This window comes from Aegilops tauschii, chromosome 5 (genome assembly GCF_002575655.3).
Source record: "Aegilops tauschii subsp. strangulata cultivar AL8/78 chromosome 5, Aet v6.0, whole genome shotgun sequence".
NCBI classification, from domain to species: Eukaryota; Viridiplantae; Streptophyta; class Magnoliopsida; order Poales; family Poaceae; genus Aegilops; species Aegilops tauschii.
Genome location: NC_053039.3, coordinates 567,849,152 through 567,861,031, shown reverse-complemented (window position 1 = coordinate 567,861,031; position 11,880 = coordinate 567,849,152). Strand labels below are relative to the sequence as shown.

At 49.4% G+C, this 11,880-nt stretch overlaps 1 protein-coding gene across 3 annotated transcripts; it reads right to left on the bottom strand.

Annotated features, from left to right (window-relative positions):
• Positions 1-917: 917 nt before the first annotated feature.
• Positions 918-10,571, bottom strand: LOC109754083 (aspartokinase 1, chloroplastic). 3 transcript variants are annotated; one of them, XM_073498458.1, is made up of 11 exons: positions 9,363-10,571; positions 9,212-9,252; positions 8,115-8,269; positions 7,537-7,632; positions 7,119-7,235; positions 6,826-6,930; positions 6,639-6,731; positions 5,779-5,895; positions 5,527-5,642; positions 5,248-5,316; positions 918-2,226 (listed from the first exon to the last, which is right to left on the bottom strand). In XM_073498458.1, the coding sequence occupies exons 2-9, from the start codon at positions 9,249-9,251 to the stop codon at positions 5,529-5,531; spliced, it is 837 nt and encodes a 278-aa protein (XP_073354559.1). In that variant the 5' UTR covers position 9,252; positions 9,363-10,571; the 3' UTR covers positions 918-2,226; positions 5,248-5,316; positions 5,527-5,528. The 3 variants fall into 3 exon arrangements, with proteins under 3 accessions (XP_073354559.1, XP_073354560.1, XP_073354561.1); XM_073498459.1 differs by lacking the exon at positions 9,363-10,571 and having other exon boundaries at positions 9,212-9,300; XM_073498460.1 differs by lacking the exons at positions 918-2,226; positions 5,248-5,316; positions 5,527-5,642; positions 5,779-5,895 and adding an exon at positions 6,128-6,428 and having other exon boundaries at positions 9,363-10,500.
• Positions 10,572-11,880: the final 1,309 nt, after the last annotated feature.

Below are 11,880 nucleotides of genomic sequence, written 5' to 3'. Positions count from 1 at the left end.
TGAGACAATTAACGATGTCTCCCGTTGCAATGCATGACAATTGTGCTAGTAATTTAAAATAATAAAGGGAAAAGGGGATAAGTAAAAATATATACAACACAAGTAAAAACATGTTTTACTAAGAAATTAGTAAAAGAAAATTGATAACAAACATGTGAGGAAGGACAACCAAATGTCATTGTGTATATGCAGTGCTTGCCCGACTGGCTGACCCAACAAGCAGTTTTGGAACATTCGTGTAGAGCTGGACTGCTTTAGAAACCTTCTATCTCAAAAACAAATCGTTTGCTATTTTCTCCATTCTTTTACTGGTTGGTCAGTTTTCTTTTGGATTTTTTGTCTGCGTTTTTTCCTTTCTTTCCTGTTCATATTTTATTTTGTTTTTATTCTCTTTTTTCCAGTATTTTATTTTCTATTTTCCAGGTCACATTTTCTTTTCTTTTTTTTGTGTGTTTTCTTCCATTTTTGTTTCCTATTTTTTAAATACACAAGCATTTTTTGAAATATGGAATGAGTGAAATTGTGTGAACTTTTCTTAACAAAATTTCATGATTTTCACTAAAACAAAAAGATTATACAAACTTTTGCGAATATTTAAACTTATTATGTTTATTCTTCGGTATTATAGAAACCTTTTTAAAATTGCATGACTTTAAAAAAATTACATTGCGTGAACATTTTTTGAGCTATCATGATCATATTATAAAAGACGTAAACATTATTGAGATCTCATTAACAGTTTGTTTGAATGGTGTGAATATTTTTTATGAATTATATAATATTTTTTACATTTCGTGAATATTTTTTCAATATGTCATGAACATAGTTTTAAACGTGTGAATATTATTTTAATGTTCGTGAAGAATCATTTCTTATTTAGCTTACAACTGTTTAGAGACCCCATGGCACATGTGGTAAGCAATTCAAACTATTCAATAATTTTTTAGAGAGGTAAAAGAACTTCAGAGACATAGCATGAACAAACAAACAATGACGTAGCTATACGGCGCTCAAATCTTCGTATGAACGTGTACTACCCAGTAGCCATTTGGTATACATCATATTGCTTTACCATAAGGTGCGAAAATCCTCGAAGGATGCAAAATCGTCCATGCAGTCCTCAAGAGTCGCGACGGAGCGGAGATTACAGGTTGGGTCAGGCTCCAGCATCGGGAAGAGCTCGTCGCCGGACGACGGCACTAGAGTTGAAATGCCGTTCGTCCAGAAACCCTGTCCGACATCCTCCTCAGTCGCAGCTCCTGGTGCTGATTGAGGCCCGCCTTGCTCGCCCCCTCTGACGGGCCGAACAACAGCATCATCGAGGTTGTCCTCAGCTTGTAGTATACTGGCCAAGTACTTGTCTGGGTCACCGCCATTGTCACCTCTGTCGTTCATCGGATCTTTGTCGGAGAACAATCCGCGCGGGGTGTCCAAAAGGGCGATATGGGCCGCCTCCTTCATGAGTCCAGTGCCGGCATCAACTCTGACATGCTCAACGTTAGTGTCGCTTATAATATTGAAGTAGTTCAAGGCCTCATCGGCGTCCCCTCCGATGCTCGTCGGATTGTTGTTGGAGAAGAACCCTGGATTGGTTTCATCCCAAGGTTGATCAAGGCCCGAGTCCCGCCAATGCTGACGGTAGTTGACATCGGCGAGTACCCTGCGTCTGATATCCTCCAGAGCACCGTCGTCTGTCATTGGGGGATGGATACCCTCGGCCTTGTCCTTCAGAACACCAGGAGGTCCACTGCTACTCTCCCCCACATCAACGCGTACCTGCTGCTCTTGTCGAACTGCTTCTGGTGCACTGCTGCTCTCCGCCATCGCAGGGACAGGGAGTACCTCCTGCTGCTGCTCCTTGGGTTGACGTTCGGGAAATTCTGGTACTCCGCCATCGTCCTTGAATAACTCAGTCGGGTTCCCAGCCTTGTCGGAGAACGCCGTGCGCTCTATTTCCTTAACAATACTGCAGCGGTCAATATCCGTCCTATGTGGCTTACGCGCGCTCAGTGAAGCCTCCAGGTGGTCACCATCTGCCTTTCTCTTGTCGCCGGGACTGGCTGGTGCTGGAGGTGAGTTCACTGGAATTTGCACCGGGGACCCATTAAGCTCCCGGTCAGCTCCGTGGATTTCTGATACGAAGCCCTTCTCAAAGAATACTGAATGGAGGGCTTGCACACAATGTTTTGCTTCGGTGTCATCGACCACCAAGGAAACCTTCATCACCTGCACGATCACAGAAGTTCAACTCACATCTTTTCAATTTCTCTAAAACAGATTTTTTCGATAACGAACGCTTTATTACTTAAAAGGTTTAAGTATTACACCGGGCCTCTACATAACTAAGATGCACACAGCCAAACAAGTCCAAACTCAGAAAGAATAAAAGGTGAAATACAAGTAATCATAGACTGTATATGACACCTCCCTATTTGGTAGGTATGGGACTCTCTCAAGGTTCGTTTCGTCGGCGCCGATCGGGTGCGGGCGGCGAGGCTCGGGACGCTGCGCGGCGAGTTCGATCGCCTGCGAATGGACGACGGCGACGAGCTAGACGAGTACATCGGGAAGGTCAGTGGCATGGCGGCGAGGTACGCGATGCTCGGGTCGACGCTCGACGACAGCGCCATGGACAAGAAGTTGCTCGACGCCGTGCCGGACCGCCTGTACGCCGCGGTGGCCGGAATCGAGCAATTCTGCAACGTGGAGGGGATGGCGTTCAAGGAGGCGCTCAGGCGGCTCAAGGCGTTCGAGGAGCGGACGCGGCGGCGCGTGCAGGCCGGCGGGGAGCGCGCAGACGGGCAGCTGATGATGACGGCGGCACAGTGGGCGGCTCAGGAGCGAGGGCAAGGCGGACGCGGCTTCGCCGACCACGACAACGACGGCGCGGCGAGCACAGCGTCGGGCAACGGAGGGAAGCGCCGTGGACGCTGCTACAAATCTGGGGAGCATGCGCACTTCCGGCGCGAGTGCCCGTGGCTGCGGAAAGGACCGGCGGCGCAGCAGACTCTCCTGGCCGACGCCAACGTCGACGACAACAGACTCCTCTAGGCCATGGCTTAGGGGGTGTGTGTTGGAAGAAGCCACGACGTCTAGTGCTATCGGGCTCGTCGGGTGCGCGCGGAACGCACTGGTGTGGTCGGGCTCGTCGGGCGCGTCAGGTGCGCGCGGGACGGCGGGACGCAACGGTGGTGTGCGTGCGTGTGTAGTGTGTCCACTTGTATTTTTAGAACGAAGGCTCAAGAAGAGCCCAGCTTTAAATTAACAAAGCCATCAACCGGCCAGGATTACAAAGATTACAATCACGAACCACACAAAGAAAATGAAAATTGCAAAGATACAAAGGCGCTGGGAGGCTGCTCACATAGCACACATCCCGCTAGAAAACAGATCGACATGAAGCTAATAGCTAGGAGATGCTAGGGACCTCTTGCACGCACACAACCACGGGGAAGGCATCTGCCGGCTCAGGGCAAGGAAACGACGACGATGAGAGGCATGCCGGTGCCAGAACACCAGGGACTTGTGGAAGACACACCCAGACAGGTCCATCGTCAAAGAAGGCCCCTGCCTCTTCGCCTGGCTCGAAAGGCGCCGCACCGTTGAGCGATGGACTAGTTCACCCTAGAACCTGCCTGGATGGTACCCAAGGAAGCCACAGGAGCGGAACCAGGCGTTCCTGGCATGTTGATGGCGACTCGCCTAGAGCCAAGCAGACCCAAAACCTGAGACTGGGCAAGAAAGAGGGTAAGCTGCCAGGATGAAAAAACAGCAGCAGGGGCCTAGAACAAAACTCAGAAGCTCCGGCTTCCTCGACGAGCTGGTGAGGAAACCACCGGAGGAGAGGAACCCAATCCCCTCCCTTCCTGGAAATCCACGGCACTGGAGGCACACACAACAGCCGCACGAAGAGCACCATAATCACAGAACCCCGCTCCAAGGAGGACACGACTTCCGCTGGAGACTTGCTGCCGCCGCCGCCGCACACCAACCACACCACACCGAAACCCACCGCCCCACTTGTTCCCAAAAACAGCGTCTTCAAGAAGATAACGGTGCCAGGGGCGTCGTCGCCGTCCAACAAAGTTATGGTTTTCACCCGGGAAACAAGGGGGCATGGGATGGGGAGGACAAGACCTGATCGGCGCCTCCAAGGAGGTGAGCGGCGCCCACGGGCGTCGCCGCCGTCGTGCCGGCAAGGCTGGCTAGGGTTTCCCCCGGTCATGGACCCCCAACATCCGCTCCCACCCACCGGAACCACCCCTCCCCCCACGCTGTAGTAGACCGGATCTGAGGGGGGGGGGGGAGGAGCCCGCTGGTGGAGAGTTGGGGTGGAGACGGCCAGATCTGACGCCACTGTAGCCGAAGCCGTCGCCGCGCCACGATCCGCATCCTCCGGAGGTCTCGCCGTCCTCACGGCCAAGACCACCGGCCCATGCCCGCGCCACCAGAAGACGAGCTGGAGGCGTCACACCAGCCGGGGCCGCCACCCCAGATCCCGCAACCCCCCGCGAGCGAGGCGAGGCAGCGAGGGCCCCGCCGCCACCATCATCAGTAGCACACCAGGCTTGCCCGGCGGCTACCTCCGGTGGCGGCGAGGGGAGATCAAGGAGGGGGGAGGGGAGGTGGCGGGGCTAGGTTTCGCCCCTCGAGTCGCCCAAGCGGGGCGACGCGAGGGAGGGGGGGGGGGGGGGGGGAGGGAGGAGGGGCTAATGAAAGCTCGTGTGTCTACTTGTAGCAGTTGCATGTGTGTAGGGTGGGTGTGTGCGCATGTGTGTGTCAGCGGCGTGAGTTAGTTAGCTAGATGGTCAGCAGGCTGTTAGCGGCGACCGGTGGAGCTGGTCGCGTCGTGCGTGTAGCGCGTGTCGTGCGCATGGCCGGGTGGGCCGCTTGCATGCAGCGAAGCGAAGTAGCCGTTCGTGGGTACGCGCGCACAAAAACATAGGCACTGTGCTGCTGTGAGACTACGAATCCACGGCCACAAGTGTGTGTTTGTACAAGAGTTTGGTGCTCTTGAAATAGTAACGGGGTTGTGTGTGCGACCGGGTAAAACTTCAGTGTATTCTGCTTCTTTTCCTTCTGTGCTCCTCCTTCTTCTACCTTCAGTCCGGTAAGAGAGAGGAGGAGGGTCGGCAACAACATCCCTCATTTTAAAATAGATAACTGAACAGGAACACCCAGCTCCAATATTGCACGAAAAACCGAAAATATACATCATGTTCATTTTCGTGGCAGTGGAATACGTACCTTGGACGACCCTTGACCTTGAGAGAACTTTTGGACATCAACATTAATGCTCTGTAGAACATTGAACGCCTGGCATGCAACAACAGTTGAGAATGACAAGATACAAAATCATCAGCCATGGCCATCTAAGCGTTCAATGACAAAGCAAACACTAAGCATTCCGTCATACTGGACTGGTGAAGTGGTGACAGCGCAAACTCAACAATGCCATAAAAATGAGTTTCATTTCGAAAAACACCGCACAAAGTTTCAGTGGATAATCGTATTTGTGGTTCTTGCCTTTACAAGTATGTTGCCGATGTCTGTGTGCCCCCTATCAGGGAGATGACTGATTTGCCTTGTAGACGATGAACAACTGCAAACTTCTGAAGCTCTTCAACAACATTATTAAGCTCCTGTCAAATTATCGGAACAAATGAATGAAGAATTAGGACCACAATTTATGTTACAAAATAAGATAGACAAAAAGGGTATCTGGCCACTTTTTTAGCACTTAACTAATAGAAAACAGAATATGATTCAGATGTTTACCAGCTGGATCAATTCACGACTTGATGGTTTTGATGGAACTACTATCAAGGATATCTTGGCTTCACTAATAGCCACACAATCGATGGATATGCCCAAGTCTCCAAAGGTTGAGAAGGACTACCCAAATAACACAATCAGACAACCAACATTCATATAACCCAAAAAAATAAAACTAAAAGAGTAAAGTGGACTTTTCATGCCTCAACTTACCTTGAAGTGTGGATTTAGTCCCTCAACTTCCTTTTTGTGCAACCTTTGTCCCCCAACTCTTAATACCGGGTATTTTGTCCATGATAGCTGTATTTCTCAGTCAAACCCGGTTTAGCTCATAGTCAGAGCGGTACTGAAACAAGGGCTTTGTTCCGACAATGATTTCTAGCAAAAGATGCCACCGTCATGTGGGGCTTTCTTCGGCGACGAATACTCTCCACCGGTGTTTTGATGTCTCCCCTTCGGGGTTGCAATCGGCCTACAAGAGCGAGACACGGCGATGACATCCACGGAGGCAACCACCACCACTGGCAAAACAAAGGTTGCCTGTGACCAAGGTATGGTCTACGGGGTGTGCAAGTCTTCGCTGAGCATGGGCATAGACTAGATGGCAAATATTGTGCCGTCATTTGCTAGAAATTGTTGTTGAAGCAAAGTCCCTGTTCCAATACCACTTTGACCATGAGCTAAATCGGGTTTGACTCAGTAATACCATTGCAAAGGACTAAATATATCCATTATTAATAGTTGAGGGACGAGGGTTACACCAAAAAATAAGCTTAGAGACCAAAACTACAATTTGCAATAAGTTGAGGGATGAAAAATGGACTTTACTCTAAACAAAAAAGAGAAGTCTGTTGCTATAGTACCGTTGCTAAGAAAACAGAATGGTCTAGTATCCTTGTGCTCTCTATGTTCAGCACGGTAATATTTGATCTGGATACAATGCTTGTTAATACACTCTGAAAAAAATAATTGTAGTTAAGGGCCAACAATTAATAATTGTTACACATGGAAGAATTAATTCTAATATAATGATAAGTTCGTAGAACAAACCTTGCTCATATCTCTTGTTTTAGTAATCATAGTGCCAGGTGCTTGAGGGTTGCACAAGTTCTTAACTATAACTGGTATGCCACCTTCCATAGCTAGTTGCATTGACTGGGGATGCAAAAGTGATTAAGTATAATAATAGAAGTCACTCCAGCCTTGTTAAACCAGCAAGGAAGAATCACAAGTAACTCCAGCAACACATATATCAAAAGAAGCTATATATGCCATAACGTTTACTCCCTAGCCAATATCTGATCCACAAAATAAACCAAAATTAGAAAAGTGAAGGAGAATACCTGTCCACCAAATAACCCAAGTTCAGCTGCCTCATCAAAAGTCAAGTAGGGCAATGGTATCGCATTTGCACAAACACTGGGATCACACGTCAACACGCCGTTTACATCCTTCCAAACCTATTACATAGCATGGAACATAGGTCAAATATACAAAGGATTACAGAGACACCACACAACCCGTTATTTGTAAATTTTAAACTTCCTTGGTTGAACATACAGTACAGACAACTTCTCAACTGCAGAAACATACTGATGCTGATCAATATAAAGCTTCTTGATAAATCAAGTAGCGTTTGACACTTATGTTCGCTTAGACAGCTTAGGCCCTAAGAGAGTTTTCAAGAGCAACCGTGCTTTCAGGAGATACCTGGATTGGAGAACATACCTGGATTGTTCACAAAAAAAAAGGAGAACATACCTGGATTTCTCTTGATCCCGAATCTCTGCCAATGGTAGTCATAGTCAAGTCGCTACCACCCCTTCCACAAGTATCGACGGCAAACGATTCCCATTCCTGAAACGGTTCCGCTTGCTAATTCGATTAACTAATAAATTCCGAGTTCACAATTTCATTGTAATGGTAAACAGCAAATTACCTAATTTGGGTTGCAAAGCAAAACTCCAAAATTGTCAATCTTATTCCCATAAATTCCAAAATACCATTCCATAAATTACAAAACGGTAAGTTCACGTTTCCAATTTATAGTTTTTTTTGGGGGGGGGGGGGGGGGGGGGGGGCATTACTAGTGTACTGCATGTAATTATATTTTTTGTTTGCCAAAGTTCCAGATGTACAAGAGGAGTTATAACTAAAGCTAATGCTAAACTTTCTGGAAATCTTTGACCTAATTAGTTATCTTTCATAGGTCCATGCCTTAATTTGAGACAGTAGGAAAAGGAAGAACAGAAAAATGAATATGGAAAATACATAAAAACGAATGCCAAAATAAGGTTTAGCCAAAAAACTTATGAGTTGCATTTGCTAGAAGTATGTACCTGTCGTGCTCCTTCCTCGAGTTTATTTAAATATGCAGAAAATATTCTTGTGGACATGTGTTGACCGAAGTAAACAAGGTAATCTCGTGTCTTAGAAGTCAGCTCTTTCATCACAGCAATAGCCATAAAAACGTTTTCCAACTCATCCAACGAACCTGCTTAGTTTAAGAGTGTGAGATGATGTACTAGTGCTAGAAAGCATAGATTCATTGAAGATGAAGAAAGCGAAATGCTGAATTAGACCCCCCCCCCCCCCCCCCCCCCCCCCCCAAAGAAGTATAATACATGATATGAGTGAGACGGGACATGGTAGTGCTAGAAAGCATAGATTCACTAAAGATAAAGAAAGCGAAGTGTCTAATTGCCCCAAGAAGGAGTGGCAAAGCTTGCACCAGAAGTCTGGGCGGGCTAGACGGGGCAAGCTGTAAGAAATAGCCACTGACGTATACAATGGGTTAGCTGTAATGTGACCAAGTTTGTTAGTACGAATAGTTCCTGCAAAGAATCGTGCCAATGACGTATACAATGTTTGAGTTATCAATGTAGATGCTAGATATATAGTCGGTTTTGTCAGTGTAATAGGAGCATCAGGTGATGAAAGGATCACCATAAGATGATCATCTCATGACATGCTCCAAAGGAAGGCGGGCCATAGCACGTGTTGGCCCACACGTAGCTCCGCTGACTACAACAAGTCTAACTAGATGATATCCCATGCGTTGCCATCGGAATTAGTAACTCTATATATCAATGATATTTGATTGACTGGAAAATTGAATATTTGGATTAATTAATAATATGAGAATCAAAGGTGAAACCACATACGATTTACTGTATTTGATTGTAGAATATCTATTGAATATAAGTAGCATAACCCATGCATGGTTGCATGTTGAGGTGGGATACTGCTTTACTATGAATGGTTGCATGTTGCGAGAGATATTTTAGATGGTTTTTACTGACATAGGATTAGCATGTTTTATTTAAGGGTTAAACAGAGCAAGTACTCTATATAGTCACCTGTTAATGGAAGTGAGACAATAAGAATTGTAGTACTCTATATAGACGAGCGGAAAAAAAAAATAACAGTAACATACCTGAAGCAATCGACCTATGCAGTCCAAGATCTTCAACCATCCTGAGCAGAGCAAAGCAAAGCAGAGGAACTAGTGCGTATCAGATTAATCAGGGCCGCATGCACGTACACTCCAGAAAGCAAAAGCAGAGGAAATTAAACACAACACACACCTGAAATGCAGCTCCTTTGTGATGGCAAGCTCGTGGATTTCGCTCGCCTCTTGTGGGCGGCAGCTCAGCGCCTTCCCTGTGGCCTACACATTCAGCATGTAATTGGTCGATCGAGCTAATAGAGTCCAAACTCTTCCCCACGGTAAAGAGCGGACTAGCAGTATAAGGTTGTTGGTGGTGTTCCCCATGGCGGACAGAACAACCACCGGAGACTCGCCGCCCCCATCCGGGAAGCTGCGGACGAGCTTGGCCATCTCCTTCATCCGATCGGCCGACTGCGTCAGTGACCCACCGAATTTCATCACGACGGTCACCGCCAGCGCCGGCGACGACTTCTTCACAATTGCCACGCCACTCCTGCTCCCTCCCATCGGCCTAGACCGAGTGCCTTGCTTGAAAGTGTGCGGCTTCCGGGCGTCCATCGGCGAGTGAAAATTGTAGGCCGATGTCGTCGTCTTACGTTCCGTTACCTGGCTATCAAACGACGCAGCAGCAGCAGGTGGCGGCGGCGCGGGACATGGCTTCTCGTCGTCGGCGTCCACGCTGCAGGCTTCGGTGGAAATTTCAGCATCCCTGCGACTGCGAGACTTGTACACCTTGCAGAGCACTAGCTGCTGGTGGGGCTGCTGCTGCTCGAGCCCAATCTCGACCATGATCCAACCAAGGCTTTTGTTTCGATACGGCTTTGCGGAACCAGGCGGGTTCTTGATCTTGAGCACATAGGAGAGCTTGCGCTTATACGCCCCAACGGGTTTCTTATCCGAGCCTAGAATGGGCACCTTTCCCGCCTCCGGGTGCCAGCAGCACGTCGCACCGGCGTCAGCGCCGCCGACCTTGCGCTTTCGTCTCCGTGCACCCGGAGTCTCGTGGTAATTGGCGGGGCTGAAGAAGTACCACGCCATCTCTTTCCCCTCGCTGAGGTCCATGCCCGGAGCATGGTTGCGTACGAGCTCCGCAGGCGCAGCCGAGTGGACATCCGCCTCCTGGATGAAGCTTTCGGCCGCGAATGGCTCTCGGGCGACGACCCTGCTCCGGAGAAGGCTGACCAGGTTGAGATCGTCTCCAGGATCCTGCAGCTGGGGCGTCGGGATCGGTAGCTCGCTCGCGGTAGCCAGCATGTAGCTGGCCGGCGATTCTCGACGGAGGAGGTTAGGCGCCCGAGCCACCGGGGAGTGAAGAAGGAGGTGTTTGTGAGATGCTGCGCATTCCAGCCATGCCTGTTGAGATTGATGGGTTTTGTGGAGGATGGTGGATGTCAATTCTGTGAAGTGTGAACAACACGCTTCTGGACATGATTCTGCACAACTCCGTGTTGCATGGTCGGTTGCTAAAGGTTTTGCCAGAAAATGATGTGCTATCTGTCATGGAATCTTACTCGTAGGATTGCAACCCACTGCCCAATTACATTTCGGCAAGCAAGAAGCAGGAAGTCGTTGGAGGCTTGATGCATACGGCACAATTACATTTCCCGTGGCAGGACCGAAACGGAGTAATTCGGGATTAACAACATACCGTGCTTGCCGCCGATGCGCTCTCCGGCCGCGCCAAACCAACCAGCCGCCCATGCGAGAGCATGCCCACCTCCACCGGCGAGTGCCACGTGGGCAAAAATGGGGTGACTAGCGAGGCGTCCCTCTTAACTCCGACCAGTGGCTGGCATTCTCCTTGAGGCTTTGTTCGGTTATCCCCACCCCGCCGGGATCGGGCCAAAACCCCGCTGATCCCCGTGGGTTTCACCCCGGCTGGGGTCGGATCCCGGTCTGGCTTCTAACGGCCTTCGTTTAGACCCGGGCAGGATTAAACCCCTCCCAAACCGCGTGGAAATTGCCTGGAAACAACCCACGCGTCCCGACTCGTGGAAGCAAACCCCGTCTCCCTCTCTCTCTCTCTCACTCGAAACGCCACGCCCACTCTCGCGAAACGCCACACCCTCTCTCGCCCGACCTCTCTCGCGTCGCGGCGACGCCGACACCGGCGTTGGAGAAGGAGGGACAGTAGCAGCAGCACTATTGGAGGAGACTGCGGCGGCGTGCTCCCCCCACCCCCGCCCTCCTCCCTCTCACCTATCCATCCGGCGCTGCTGCATCTAGTTGCAGCGGCTAAAGCTCGGCGGCGACACGGATCTAACTGGCGGCGGCGACGGCCCTTCTAGATCCGGCGGCAGCGGTCCTCTCCTTCCGACGTCCGTCAGTCCCAGGATCCAAAGGTCCCTCCGCTGCCTCCGTCGGTCGTGCGGGTACGGCCCTGCGTTCTGGCTGCAGTTCCGGCGTCCGCAGTGGTGCAGTTCAGCTGCTCCGATTGTTCAGCTCGTTGTCTGGGCGCCATTAGCCCCAAAACGATCCATCTACTGATCATAATTTCATTTGCTGATCTGCAACTGTACAATGTAATTTCTCCTCTGTTTTTTTAACAAACGACAAGTTTCTTTTTTGGCTTCCAATGAATTGATTGCTACTGATTCCTACTTGTAATTGTCACTGATTGCTCCCACTACTGAACAAGGCTTGTGTTACTTCTG

Excerpts from the sequence above, each read along its gene's own strand:
- LOC109754083 (XM_073498458.1), bottom strand. The coding sequence starts at position 9,251 with ATGGTTGAAGATCTTGGACTGCATAGGTCGATTGCTTCAG. Across the intron at positions 8,270-9,211 it reads GCATAGGTCGATTGCTTCAG|GTTCGTTGGATGAGTTGGAA; the intron begins GTATGTTACTGT and ends TAAACTAAGCAG. Across the intron at positions 6,732-6,825 it reads AAACAAGAGATATGAGCAAG|AGTGTATTAACAAGCATTGT; the intron begins GTTTGTTCTACG and ends TATTTTTTTCAG.